Here is a 13,206-nt window from a genome sequence, read left to right as displayed (position 1 = left end):
ATAGTATTAAAAAATAAAACTTTAATTTTATACAAGTTGCAGTTATTTTAAGATAAAAAAGTTATTTTAAGCTATTTTAGTTCAGTTTTGATAGTTATATAATAGAAGTATATAAAGGAGAGTACGAAAAAGGCAGTTTTGCCTTTACGTGAAATACGTGGCGGTTAAGATAAGTTAAAATAAAGTTAACTTACTCGAAATAAAGGATCATAAAATTAAAACTTAACTAAATGAAACACCATAATATTACACGATAAAAAATTTTACATTATTGAAGAAAAAACAAGCTGATTTATGCTTTCTTCTTTTAATTCCGTTGTGCCTATGTGACGAGTTATCTTCCGTTCCACACAAGAAACACAGTGGACACACTCGACACAAACCGCGACGAAATAACGTGCATCTCGTCGTAGAATACCTCGAGGGGAACGCAAACGTATCCTGGAAATCGGGAGTCTTCGGCAGCGGTAGTCAGGACACGTCTCGCGAGATAGAGGGAGGCTCTGTTGTCACCGTGCAGAATGTGCACTCGTGTGGACACGCATCGTCCTCGTCATCGTCGTCGCCGTCGTCGTCGTCATCATGTGCACGCGCGTGCATGGACCGGGCCGAAATCAACGACAATAGAGAAACGCGCTGGCATTCACGTTGCGCCAGGGGACGAGAAAAGCAGATAAGCAGCCATACTAACGAGACGATGCACAGAGAGATCACGTCCGGCGTGCGGCGGCCCGTTCCCGAAGAAGAAGAAGAAGGACTGCGCTTCGTAAGCGAGTGCAGAAAGGATGGAAAAGAGTTAGCTACGGGGGTGTAGCTGGGGAGGAAAGGAACGTGGAAATCGTACCACTGGAGGCGCCGCGCGCGATTCGCTTTCTCGATAAAGTAAATAAGAACGTACCGACACGTACGTCCCGTGTACGTGCGACGCAATAACAGGCGAAATATTTTCTATTGTATTCCCGTTCTGTGTTACCTCTCTTCAACTTCCCAACATCGCTTCTTTGTCGCGCGCGCCGCGTCACCGGTCGCTTCATCAACATCGACTCGCGATATCGTTGCGCGGGCCAACTGTATTACGAATTGAGAGCACGAGCAGACTACGTGCGCCAACAAGATTTTGGCTTTGTTCTCCCCACTTCAGGCAGAACATGTTCGACATTGTATTTTACGTGCGCGACTTTTGCTACACGTTTGTTTCATCAGATCATTAACTCAGTAATCCGGGTCGCATTTAGATGGCGATACAAATATTGTAGCGGTTTTATTTTTTTTGAGAATTTTATTTTTTGTTTTCAAAGGCTTCCTGCTATAAAATTAATATAGCTATGTTGTGCTATCATAAGTATGTATTTATAGTAAATATGTAGTTTGATTAATAATTATCAAGATTATGTGATCTGGCAGTGAAAATTTGCGGGATTGTGCTAAATTGTTTAAATTAAGAGATAGTTTATGAAAATAGATGATGTAGATGGATCAAGAATTATGTTCTTTAAATCTATTCGCAAAAGTTCCGATAATTATCATTCTGTAAAAGAACGCGAGAGAAAATATATTCTATTTGTTAAAGATCTATAATATTAATTTGATTTACAATAGGAGTACGTAGATGCTTTTACAAGAGGTTGTAATTCTTGCATTAATATATTCTTGCGTTTTTAATAAAATTTGTGTTTATATATAAATTTAAGGGAACTTTGAAATAAAACTGTACGTACGTTAAAATTGTCAAAAACTCATGACGTCTCGCTTATAAAGATTTATCCTTAGTATGGCAGAGACCAGTAAAGATTCGTTCGAGAGAGACATCAAAGAACGTGGAACAGTTGTAATTTGGAACCGCTGTCAAATTCTTGGCTTTATGAATGTCCGCGTAGTACAAAGCTCTTGAAGCTTAGAATTTCAAGAGGCCCGTTCCAGGCTTTCACTCATGGCTATGGTCTCGCGAAGCATCATAGTCTAAATTGGTACGAAGTGATTCGTGGTAGGTCGTACCACGAGCGTTTCAACCGTTTTGGATTCCTCGGACGTTCGAGATCACGTTGACTATGCAATTTTGTGGCTTCATACCCTAGAAAGCGCGAGAGCTGGAAACACTCGTCGAAGTCCCTGGATATTCGTACCAAGAGACACGGTGATACCTCGCGCCAAATATACGCATGAATGTTATACAAGCGACAAGACAGATCATGTATGTACCTTTACGCGAACTGATTTGAAATAAGTGAGAAAGGAGCCTTTATGTTGCCAGTAAATTAATGAGTATTAAATCCTCTTTATTTTTGACTAAGCTGGCAATTACAAATAAAATGAGTAACACTACGTTTCGACCATAAATTCAGGTTCTTTTCAAGTATTATATAAGCAGTGTCAATAAGTTATCTTCTGAAATTATAACACAAAGGAAGATAAATATTAATTAACTTAACAATCAATAGATTAAAACAATAACTTAACTTACTGGCAGAAGATGACCTATATCTTAAATTGTCACTTCAAGAATCATATTCGCACTCCATAACAGCAGCCAATCCGACATGAAGCAAATACATTTTTTTCAAATTTTTGTTAATTGTTATTATTTATTCCTTACAAGATATAAAGGTTACAAATATGCAAAATGCAATATGCAATATGCAAAAACTTTAATATAATTTATATTGGTTTATATACCACATACATGTATATATGTGAGTATGTATGTTTTTTAATTAAATGAAGATAAGGCGCCACATATTAGTTTTTAATTCCTTGTAGGATCTAGATAATGCAGAGGCGCTGCAAACATAGGTAATGAAAAACGCACGGTAGTTGATTAGCTTTGCTAATTGACGCTCGTTGAAAAAACACTATGAAACGAAGAGCCAATTAAATTTTGTTTTAAGCTAGGCAAAACAATTTGCGAAATGTACAAAATGATGAAAAATATATAGTGACTGTTTGTTCTTACTCTGTCTACAACTAGTCTCCCGAAACTTTTTCCACTTTTGCACGAGTCTTGTTTATTTAAAATTTTGTTGCTTTTTTGAAGAACCTTCCTGGATATCTTTTATAATTAATTGTCGGATTTCTGTATAAGTTTGTTTGTTAACTATCTTTACCGCAAAGTTGCTCAGTTGAGAAACAATCAGCGAATGAACCACTACACGATCATACAACAAACTAAACAAAACACAGTATAACTTCGTTCAGTAAAAAGATAGAATATCTGAATCAACAAGTGTCATTTTTAACTGAGTCAGTTGTTTCTTTTTCTGTCCCAGTCTTAAGCGAAATATTTTTGAAAAAATATATTTGAAATATAAATCTAAAGAAAATAAAAAGAGAAATCTTTTCCAAAATTGAGCCACTGAAAAATTATCTCAGTAAAAAAATATAGAATTCTTTTTATTTTTTTATTTGGAACACAAAATAGAAATGATCTCTTTTTTGTCAGTCACTGTATATAATGACCTTATATTTCATTATCTATATGCCATTCAAACATTTTTATTTAAAATTTGATTATTTAAAATTTACCTCATTTCACAAATCACGTACAGCAGATAGTAAAACATTTAATTGAATTTAGACATATCCTATATTCAAAATTGACAAAACATTGTAAATCTAAATCATATTAATGCTAAAAAAATCGCATAATAACAAGAATTATCTTTACAATAACTATCAGTATGACTCTTCGCAATTGACTGTGTTATTGATCGAGATTAATCGCTAAGTGAGATAGTCGCTGAAGTCAACCACATACATATTATTCGAGCAAGACAATTTGTGATTTATGGCACATTTATTTTTTTCACCAATGCATACGCGATTAGCGCAGCATTGTAAGCAAGTTTGAGCAACGGGATGCCGTGCAGTTGCTCGAAGGTGAGTACCGACAGCAAGAACTCTCGAGTGATGCTCGAAGGCGAGGAGCAACGTCTAACGGAGACATTTGCATACTTGGGTATTCATGCAGGGAAAGCTTTCGTCGGCACATTACAGGATCCGGGATTGTTGCACGTGAATACGCGACACTGTCTGGAAAGCGACTGTGAGAACAGCAAAGAGACGGTGGAGAGGGACATTGTTAATACGAATAGGTGATACACGTCGAATACTCGCGACTATGCGCCGCGATAGGGATTTCATGTAAGTAAATAATAATACGCATTATTTAACAATAATAGTATTAAATAATAATACGATATAATTCGAATCTTGTTTAATCTTGCATGCTATTTCGTGCGCTAAATATTTTCTCACGAATCGTACGCGGATCATGTCATGTGAACAACATTTCGAACAAGATCAAATTTGTAAGTCAATAACTTTTTGCTGCTTGACATCTTCATCTAGCATTTGATCCTCGCTCAAACATCTTCAAAGCCACTTGTTTCAACTTGATCACACGACATATTATTAATCGATTCGTCGTTGTGCTCAATGAGATGAGATGTCTTCCTTTTCTCCTCCATCGCACAGAAAAGTTGCGTCGGTCCCTTTACAGGATCGTCCTCGTCTTCGTGCCACCGAGCCGAATAATTGCTTCGATTATTTACAAGATTTCCTCGTGGCAGATTAAAGTGATATCACTCCCGTCTTCCATGACGCGATACTCCCCAGCTTTGAGAAATTTCCCGATTCCTTTTTCACGCGACCCGTTCACCGTATCTTCCTTTCTTGCGCGCTCCTTCCGCGCTCCTATAAAGCCTAATCCGATCACGGTAAAACGAGATGTCCGTTCGAGCGTAATTCCGCGATAATGGATATCGCTATTCAAAGTATCTCTCGCATTAAATGACAAGTTCTCATTTCGCGACTTTGTCAATGATAAGGATTTCGAACGCGGTCGCTACACGCTACACGCAAAAACTGGATTTAGCCAATGTTGTCTTTGATTCAGCTGAATTAGCTCAGTGCATCAATAAAAAGAGAGTGAATCAAGAGTGTCAGGAAAGTATGAATTAACTACGGAAAATATGACATCATAAAAAGCATAATGGACAAGATTTTCATGTAATTATAAGATATATGTGTCAATTCCCTTCCTCTCCCTCATTTTTCTCATCTCAATTGCATTATCCATTTTATTAATCTCAATTGCATTATCTATTTTATTAATACAAAATGCATTAATAAAATTCGATAATAAAAAAGTTATTAAAAAGTCAATAACAAAATCATTATTATTATTATTAGATTAACTTTTATTGTAAAATATAATGCACACTTTACAAAGTATTAAATACAAAACACTTAATATTACTTAATCATTACCGTAATATACAATTACAGAAATATTCTTATAATTTATTTATGTCTCATTTTTGTCAAAATTTTCAGAGTTGTTCAGTCTAATTGCCCTCGTATTCTATAATAAATAAGGATAAGAAAGTTTTATGCCCAATGAATAAATCGGATCCGTACGTAATTTTGCAGGCTTTATCGCGACTCAATGAGAGACATTGAATTATGAATGCGTCAAGCGCATGATGGGGAGACGATGCGATGAGCCGATGGTGTCAATGGAACTGTAGGATGGGCTTGTCGAAACGTGCCGCAGCGGATCCCACATCGTAGGTATTATAAGTTCAGTCGAATCCTTCGTGGGAATGAGCGGCTTGCGCCCGCGAGACTCACCTCTGCATTACTACTAGCTCGTCCTCCCCAAGTGTAATCTCTAAGCTCCTAAAAGGTATTCGCCCCTTTCAGCCCGACGACTACTCTCTCTGCTCCCTTACACTCTCTGTCTGTACTTTCTCTTCCTCTTAACACAGATCTCAGATCACTTGACGTTATCGAAGGAAACAGCGATAAGATGCTTGTAAGAAAATGCAAAATTTTTTATCATATGGGATGCGTGATCTGCAATGTTGTATTTTTATGTTCTAAGAAGTAGCTTAATCCCGCTCGATTGTAAAGGAGTCGAGAATTATATATCGAATGTAATATTTTCGTTATATGTTACAGGTATTTTTTTGACAATTCAAAGTTTGGTGCTAAAACATTACTGACATTAAAACATTAAAACATTCACTTCATCTGAAATATCTATAAATTATATAGGATATTGTACATACTACTTTATTCAAAATAAATTAGCTGTTCATGTAAATATTTTCTAATAACAAATTAATCAATAATCTGACGATATTTTTGAACAAATTGATTATTGATAAATAACTATTAAGCAGTGCGTATTGAGTTTTAGTCTACTACGCCAGTCGTGCGTTACTTCTTTATCTCTTATCGTCACATGACTGTCATTTTGTACAGATTGCATTTTGACAGTTCATATCGTATTTATATGTTGAAAAGTATCGGTTATTTTATGTAAATGTCTGTGACTTACATATATTATGATAATATATTGTCGTGAGTACAAAACACTAAAAGACTTTTTTAAATTGTAATAATAAATTAATATTATTAATTAATAAATAAATACTTGTAAATGTGTGTGTGTGAGAGAGAGAGAGAGATATTTTATGAAATATTGAAAAAGTTTTAGGTAGAGAAGTCCTTAGTTTCCAAATAGTTCTTCTAATCTATTTTTGTTACGTGTAAAAATGTCTTCCTCGTGATACGAAGATAAACGATGAAGGCACGCACAATGATTAATTTTCTTTGATAACAGCACGAACTAAAATGTGTTGATAAAACGCACGCAAAATAAATTTGAGAACGATGACTTTCAAATACTTATTTTGGTGGAAAGCTTGTGAAATCAATATTTAGTTATTCCTGATACGTTCTATGTAAGAAAGGCTGTTATTTGTTACATGTAGCTATCTCTCTTTGACATATGTTATTATTAAGTAATTACTGTTAGTTATTCGTGTATATAACGTGTCTAATAAATTATAGTAGAACTAGATGATAACACTTCGTATTATTACATGGAGAGAAGTGTAGAATGAAATTCATGTTTAATAAAAAACTTTGTTCGAAAAAGAAGATTTATTCTGGAATTTACTATAATGTTGATAAATACCATGAAATTTCAATTATCTTCGTAGTCATTGCTCGTTGATCCGCTTCTTTGATTCGCATAGAAACGTTGTACGTGGTGAACGTGTGTTCGCGCGTAAGTATGCACGCGATTCGCGTATTCGTGCATGCATATGCGGTCGCGTTTTATTACATAGAAAGGGCCGCGCTGGAACCATCAATAGTTGCGCGATCGGCGCGCAATCAAACGCGCTCGGCGATGCACATTGAATAATATTCGTATCATATCAAACGGCGAGTCATTCGCGGATACGCGGCAAAATTTTCAAGCAAATAATAGCCGATTGCGTAAAGCAATTTCGCGGCTCATTGCTATTGAAACGTACGCCTATCTCCCTTCCTCCATTCTACCGCCGTCGAAATGGACGTACCAGTAGGAATGAACAATTTTTCTGACGAATATTTTTGGATTCGAATGCAATTGTTTTCATAGCGGAAATAAATATATATTTATGTTAAAATCAGTGGATATTATTTTTATATACATTTTTATATATGTACATTGGAACCACAAAATATACTTTTATATATATACACACTAATTTTTATTAATTTATTACATGAATTATGATGCTTTAATGTATGTAATAACACATTTATATAATTGATTGTTGTAAAGAAAGCATTAATTATATATTATGCTATTGGACACTTCATAATTTCAAATAAAACGATTTTACATTACACTTTCCACTTTATTAATGTTTTTATACAAATACGCGATTAACAAGATTAGTAGAATTTTGCTAATAATTATATAAAAATGCGAAACAATGATATGGCTATATAAATTTACTTCCATTTACAAAACTTTGAAAGAGCAAGGTAATGAAATATCTAAATTAAATTTTATTATTATTAATTTCGATAGTTTTTCATTTTGATCATAGAATATTCCTATTGTCTATGAGTATATATAAAAATGAATAACATTTTTCTAAATATTATAAATTTGGTTACAGCAAATTGAGAATGAGAGATCAATAATTATAAGGTAATGAAAGAAAAGAGCTGTATTATTTGAAACAATTTGATGGATCGTATGGATACTTTAGCACATGCATACGTAACAGTATTATCATTTAAGTAGTATATATTGATTTATTAGTTGTTCAACATTGATTGCGTTATTACGAGTTCTCAATTCTATTATAAGATCATTACGTACGTTTCAGCGCCAATGTGTGAATATTCACGAGCATGAATCACAGTGCGCACCTATATATACAACATTATATTATGGAGAACTATGCTTCTTATTCAACTGTGGAATGAAAGTCTCATCTGAGTTGTGTATTATTGTTGTTTCTTTACGTTATTTATTAATTTCGTTTTTATTTTCAGCATGAGTTGCTTGCTCATTTTAAAAAATACATAACGCTTAACTGCTATAATAATGCGTATAGCGAGAATTGCTATTACGATTATAATAGCCATTATGTCTAATAATTCAACCTGATACCAGGGCATATCTCGCGACTTGTTTCGGAGGTGCGGTGCCCCTTTGTGACGTATTACATGCTCAACCCACCAAATGGCATTGTCCATCGGGTTATATGGCAGATCTTGCAACAGGTACCGCAGTTTCCGCATGTTTTCCTTGTAACTGAAGGCAAAGAGAGATTAAATTGATTAACTACACCTTCACAATTAGTATTTAATAATACGATGAAAGAATATAATACATATTTTTTGAAAGACGTCCATAAATAGAAACTCTTCGATAAAGAGTCTTTATCGCAGAGTTCTCACTCTGCGAATACATTTGAATTTACCTAGAATTTGTAATGATCTCAAATATAGTTTCTTTCAATGTCTTTCCACTGACTTCGGTGAGTTGTAACATCTTTCCTGTCCCGTAGGATTGCAGTCTTTTTATGTTTAACATTTGATCGCAGTACACAGGGAAACTAATCACGGGTACTGCGTGTTCTATCGCTTCCCCCGTACTTTGTAGTCCTCCTTGATAAATAAAAAGCCGTATATTCGGATGTGCTAAAAAATTAATTATATTCTTTTAATTCTTCATACAAAAATTCCAATTATTATTCTTGTTACTCATATTTTCGCAAACATACGTAACTTTGCTCGCGTTGAAGAATTATTATATTAATTACAATTTAATCATTATTACTTAAATTCTCGTTTGAATTTCTGTTTTATTTTTCTTCCTCTGTTACACAGAGTATCATATATAGATAAAAACTGGTATGATGATAATACGAACCTAAGATTGCCTCCTGTGGTAACCACTTCCTTATGATGACGTTGTCGGGCTTGTCCGGAAGATAATCTGATTCAAATTTCCATAATACTTTATAAGGCAATTCCGCGAAAGTTCTCAGCAGCATGTTACGTGTCTCAGCGGGCAATTGATTACTCTTTACGTTCGAACCCAGACTGAAATATATGAATCCCTCCTTCGCATCGTTCAATATATTTTCTAAGTCCTATAGAAACGTTTAACTTCATTAAAATTTACTTAGATTTAATTCAATATTGCAGCCGAAATAATAAGAGACAAAGTATATGCATAGAGAATTAATACAACAATGTATAGGGTCCCCGACCTACCGTATAACCCGAAAAGATTTAAAGTTCATTAATCAGCTTGTCAAAATTTTACGCGTTCATCAGGGACATCGCATATCAAAATGGTCGTCCACAATACTTCACTCAACTCAATAGGAATCTACCATTAACGGGTTATGCGATAGGTCTAGGACATCCTGTATAATAATAGCTACCATTTCTAGTGCTACCATTGTTAATATTATTACTATTCTTACCTGTGGCAACTGTGTTTTCTGGGCACTTAAATGACATCCTCCTATGTACACGATCCCAGGAACATTTGCGCGGGGATACAAAAAAAAAGGGTTGGCGCTTACCAAGAGTAGACTAATTTTTGAGGAAAACTGGTGGACAGGTGGCATACTATCTCCAAAGTATTTCCTGCTAATCTTCTCCTGCGAAGGAATAACCATAATTTCATATTCAATAAATTGACGAAGATAATAGTACATATTGAGGAAACGTTGCCACATGTTCATATTTCCGTCCACGCCCAAGAACAGGTCCGGTGCATAAGCCGCTGACATAGGATTCCCTGCGTCATGAGAAAGATTTAATAAAAATCCGCACATACATGTCAAAACTGGAAATTTTATTTACCAAGCTTGTAATGATGAATGGCCAATGGCGGATTCGGCGTAATTGCGATTAGTGGAGCATCAAGGCGGAACGATATCCCATAAAGTGCATCAAGATAGAGTGACTGCATGATGATCAAGTCAAACTTTTCGGTACTATTCGGCGATAAAAGTCGCTGCATGACAGGATGGGATAGCGTCCAGTCGGTGAGTTTATTATTAGTCTTATATACCTCCGATAGAACTGTCCAAATTCCGAATGTATGTTTCGAATAGAAGTTGACAGCATAAGAATCATAATAGTAATGTAAATCTATTTCAGTGTAGTTCTGAAGAGTAGAATCATTTATAGGATCCGTTGTAAAAATCATCAACTCATGACCTCTGCGCGCTAGTTCTGTGGTTAACGATCTGAAGATTATCTACAAATTCATAAATGTTAATAAAAATAAACTTTGACTACGGCAAGCAGAAATTTGTAAAGAACTTTTCTTATAGTAATTTTTGGTAATATATTTTATATATTGAAAAACCTGATGGCTGTAAGATGGATAGGGAAAAACTCCAAGAATGCGAGCAGCATCGGCAACAATCCACAGAATTGGCACTATTAGAACTAGCTTCAGCAACATTTCACCAAAATAATTCGATGTCCACTGCGGTAGTTATTTTTTAGAAATGAGAGTTTTTCAAAAGAATGTCGTCTTTAATAGTTCTCGTAGTTTATCGTCGATAAGTAGCTTTCGCATTATAATAGATAATATGAATAAATGACATGATGACATTCATTGGATATATATCATAATTTCTTGCTCATCTGTATTCATATAAGATAAGAAATAAAACACTTTATGTAAAATGGAATAGATATTCAGTAATATCAATTTCATCATTATTAACGAAAAAAGAAACCGTAATATTACAAATATGTGAAAGAGTGTGATATGTGAAATATAAATCTAAATTTTAAAATTCTATTCAATATGTGAAATTGAACTTAAATTTTAAAATTCTATTTTAGCAACACATACACATACACACATAGATGCGTGTGCGTGAAGCAAATAATGTACATAACTTTGCGTACATTTCTCATTTCTTTACTTTGAAATTTATTGAGGAATCTGATTTAATTTTGAGGGTTTTGCAAGAAATGGCTCTAGTATCAGTGTTTTCGAAGACATTCCAATGACAGCTGGTGTTTCTTAAAGTTTTGATATTAATCCATGACATTTAATCATTTACTAGCAATAGACGCAATAAAAGTCGTGTTTATATCGTCGTAAAAATGGAGCTTCCAAAAGAGCGATTTTCGACAATCGCTGCTTTTGTTTCTTAATCAGAGAAAAAGTGCGGCTGAGGATTATAGAATTCTTGTGGAAACTTATGGTGATGCTGCCCCAATTAAGACATGTAAATACTGGTTTAGACGATTCAAAATGATGATTTCGATGTGAACGACAAAGAATGTTCGAAACCAAAAAAGCTTAAAAATGCAGACTTGTAAGCATTATTGGACGAAAATCCAACACAATCCACTTCAGAACTTTTCATAGCAATAATGTTGATCGTATAATAGTTACCAAACATTTACATGATATGGGAATGAAAATCCCAAAAAATCCTCAAAATTGAATCACACTAATTGAATCTAATATGTTAGCTTTACGTAACGCATTAAGATTCAAATTTTTCTGGGACCGAGCTGTAAAACTGCTTGAAGATAGTCATTTGCATCTCAAACAAACGATATTGTGCTTTTCATGAGACAAATTCGATGAGTTCTTCCAGAACGTAACGTTTCACGTTGCCGTGATTGGCAATGACCACGTTCCTAGCTGCCCCTTTGGCATCTCATTGCCGACTGTATACAGGTTGAATCGGAAGGGTGGTAGCGAACGTTACCATTATCATAGGTGGCACGAAGCGTCATTGGCCTAATTGGCGTCGGTCGGCCGAACGTTTTGCATTCGGTGTAGCCGTGCAGTTGTGCGCAGCCACGCGTGATTTCCCTATGCACGACCATCTGCACGCATCACAAACCCCGAAAGGGTGCTCTTTCACCGGGGCCACCGCCGCCGCCACCGCCATCGATGAGGTGGGGGTCACATATCGGACGGACGATGGGTGGCGGTGGATGATAGCGGCGACGACGCCACTACCACTGGTCAGGGGGAGGGAGCGACTATACATACGATGCGACAGTAAAGAGAGGAGGGTTGGGGCACACATTGCGGCTGCTCCAAAACAAACATACGACTTGGACAGGCCGAATCGTTTCCTGGTTGGAAGCTTGCCTGGAAATCGGTTACCTAGTTCATACGCGAATGGTGCGAGTTATTGTCAGTGTTTCGCCCGACCGATGCCGCCGATCGACCGGTACCCCGTAAATTTGTGACCGGCGCAGCATTGTTAGCTGCCTGTCGCAACAACAATCGACGATCAGTCGACGACACTCAGTCTTCTACGGAAAGTCGTACATTCCAAGAGTTGGAATCTTAAATGACAATAACATAAGCTGCGTATGGCAGCTGACGCTTGACTCATAATACCAGAGTCCTAAGTTCGATCCCTGCCGGATTCGCAATCCACACTAGTGGATTTTTCCCTCTCGAAAGAGAATCACCTTGTCGCGGTGAGAGGGCCCAGCTTCGGTTGCCAAGAATTCTCCATCTATTTTTCAGGTAACCCGTTGTCACTGTGCGGATATTGCAAGTGCGAATGTGCGCCCATCTCCTTCGAGATACACCCCTATCATGGATAGAATGATCAAGATACTTCAATCTTGATCAAAGGAATTCTTTAGTACATGCATAAACGCGCGCAGTGCCCATGAGATATTGAAATTAGATTTGACTAGCTGATCGATCAGCCGATTTGCGGGATGCTACGAAGGGACATCGAGCGGACACATCGAGCCCGGCGGACGACGGTTTGGTATGTTCAGGGCTTCCCTTCCGGGCTTCAGCGAGGAGAGTTCTTCGCTCGCTCTGCGGAGGAAAGATAGCGGGCATTATCGGGGAACTAATTAAACTGGAGTATAAGAAATAAAACA

At 36.2% G+C, this 13,206-nt stretch overlaps 1 protein-coding gene across 1 annotated transcript; it reads right to left on the bottom strand.

Moving 5' to 3' along the window:
- Positions 1-7,525: 7,525 nt before the first annotated feature.
- On the bottom strand, positions 7,526-10,820 carry LOC105283501 (2-hydroxyacylsphingosine 1-beta-galactosyltransferase-like). The gene is made up of 6 exons (XM_011346307.1): positions 10,685-10,820; positions 10,174-10,573; positions 9,789-10,108; positions 9,227-9,449; positions 8,775-8,994; positions 7,526-8,605 (listed from the first exon to the last, which is right to left on the bottom strand). Exons 1-6 carry the CDS (start codon positions 10,781-10,783, stop codon positions 8,296-8,298), a joined length of 1,572 nt encoding a protein of 523 aa, XP_011344609.1. The 5' UTR covers positions 10,784-10,820; the 3' UTR covers positions 7,526-8,295.
- Positions 10,821-13,206: the final 2,386 nt, after the last annotated feature.

The sequence above is a fragment of the Ooceraea biroi genome, chromosome 1, assembly GCF_003672135.1.
Source record: "Ooceraea biroi isolate clonal line C1 chromosome 1, Obir_v5.4, whole genome shotgun sequence".
NCBI classification, from domain to species: Eukaryota; Metazoa; Arthropoda; class Insecta; order Hymenoptera; family Formicidae; genus Ooceraea; species Ooceraea biroi.
Note: the sequence above shows the minus strand (reverse complement) of the source record. Positions and strands in the feature narration are given on the sequence as shown.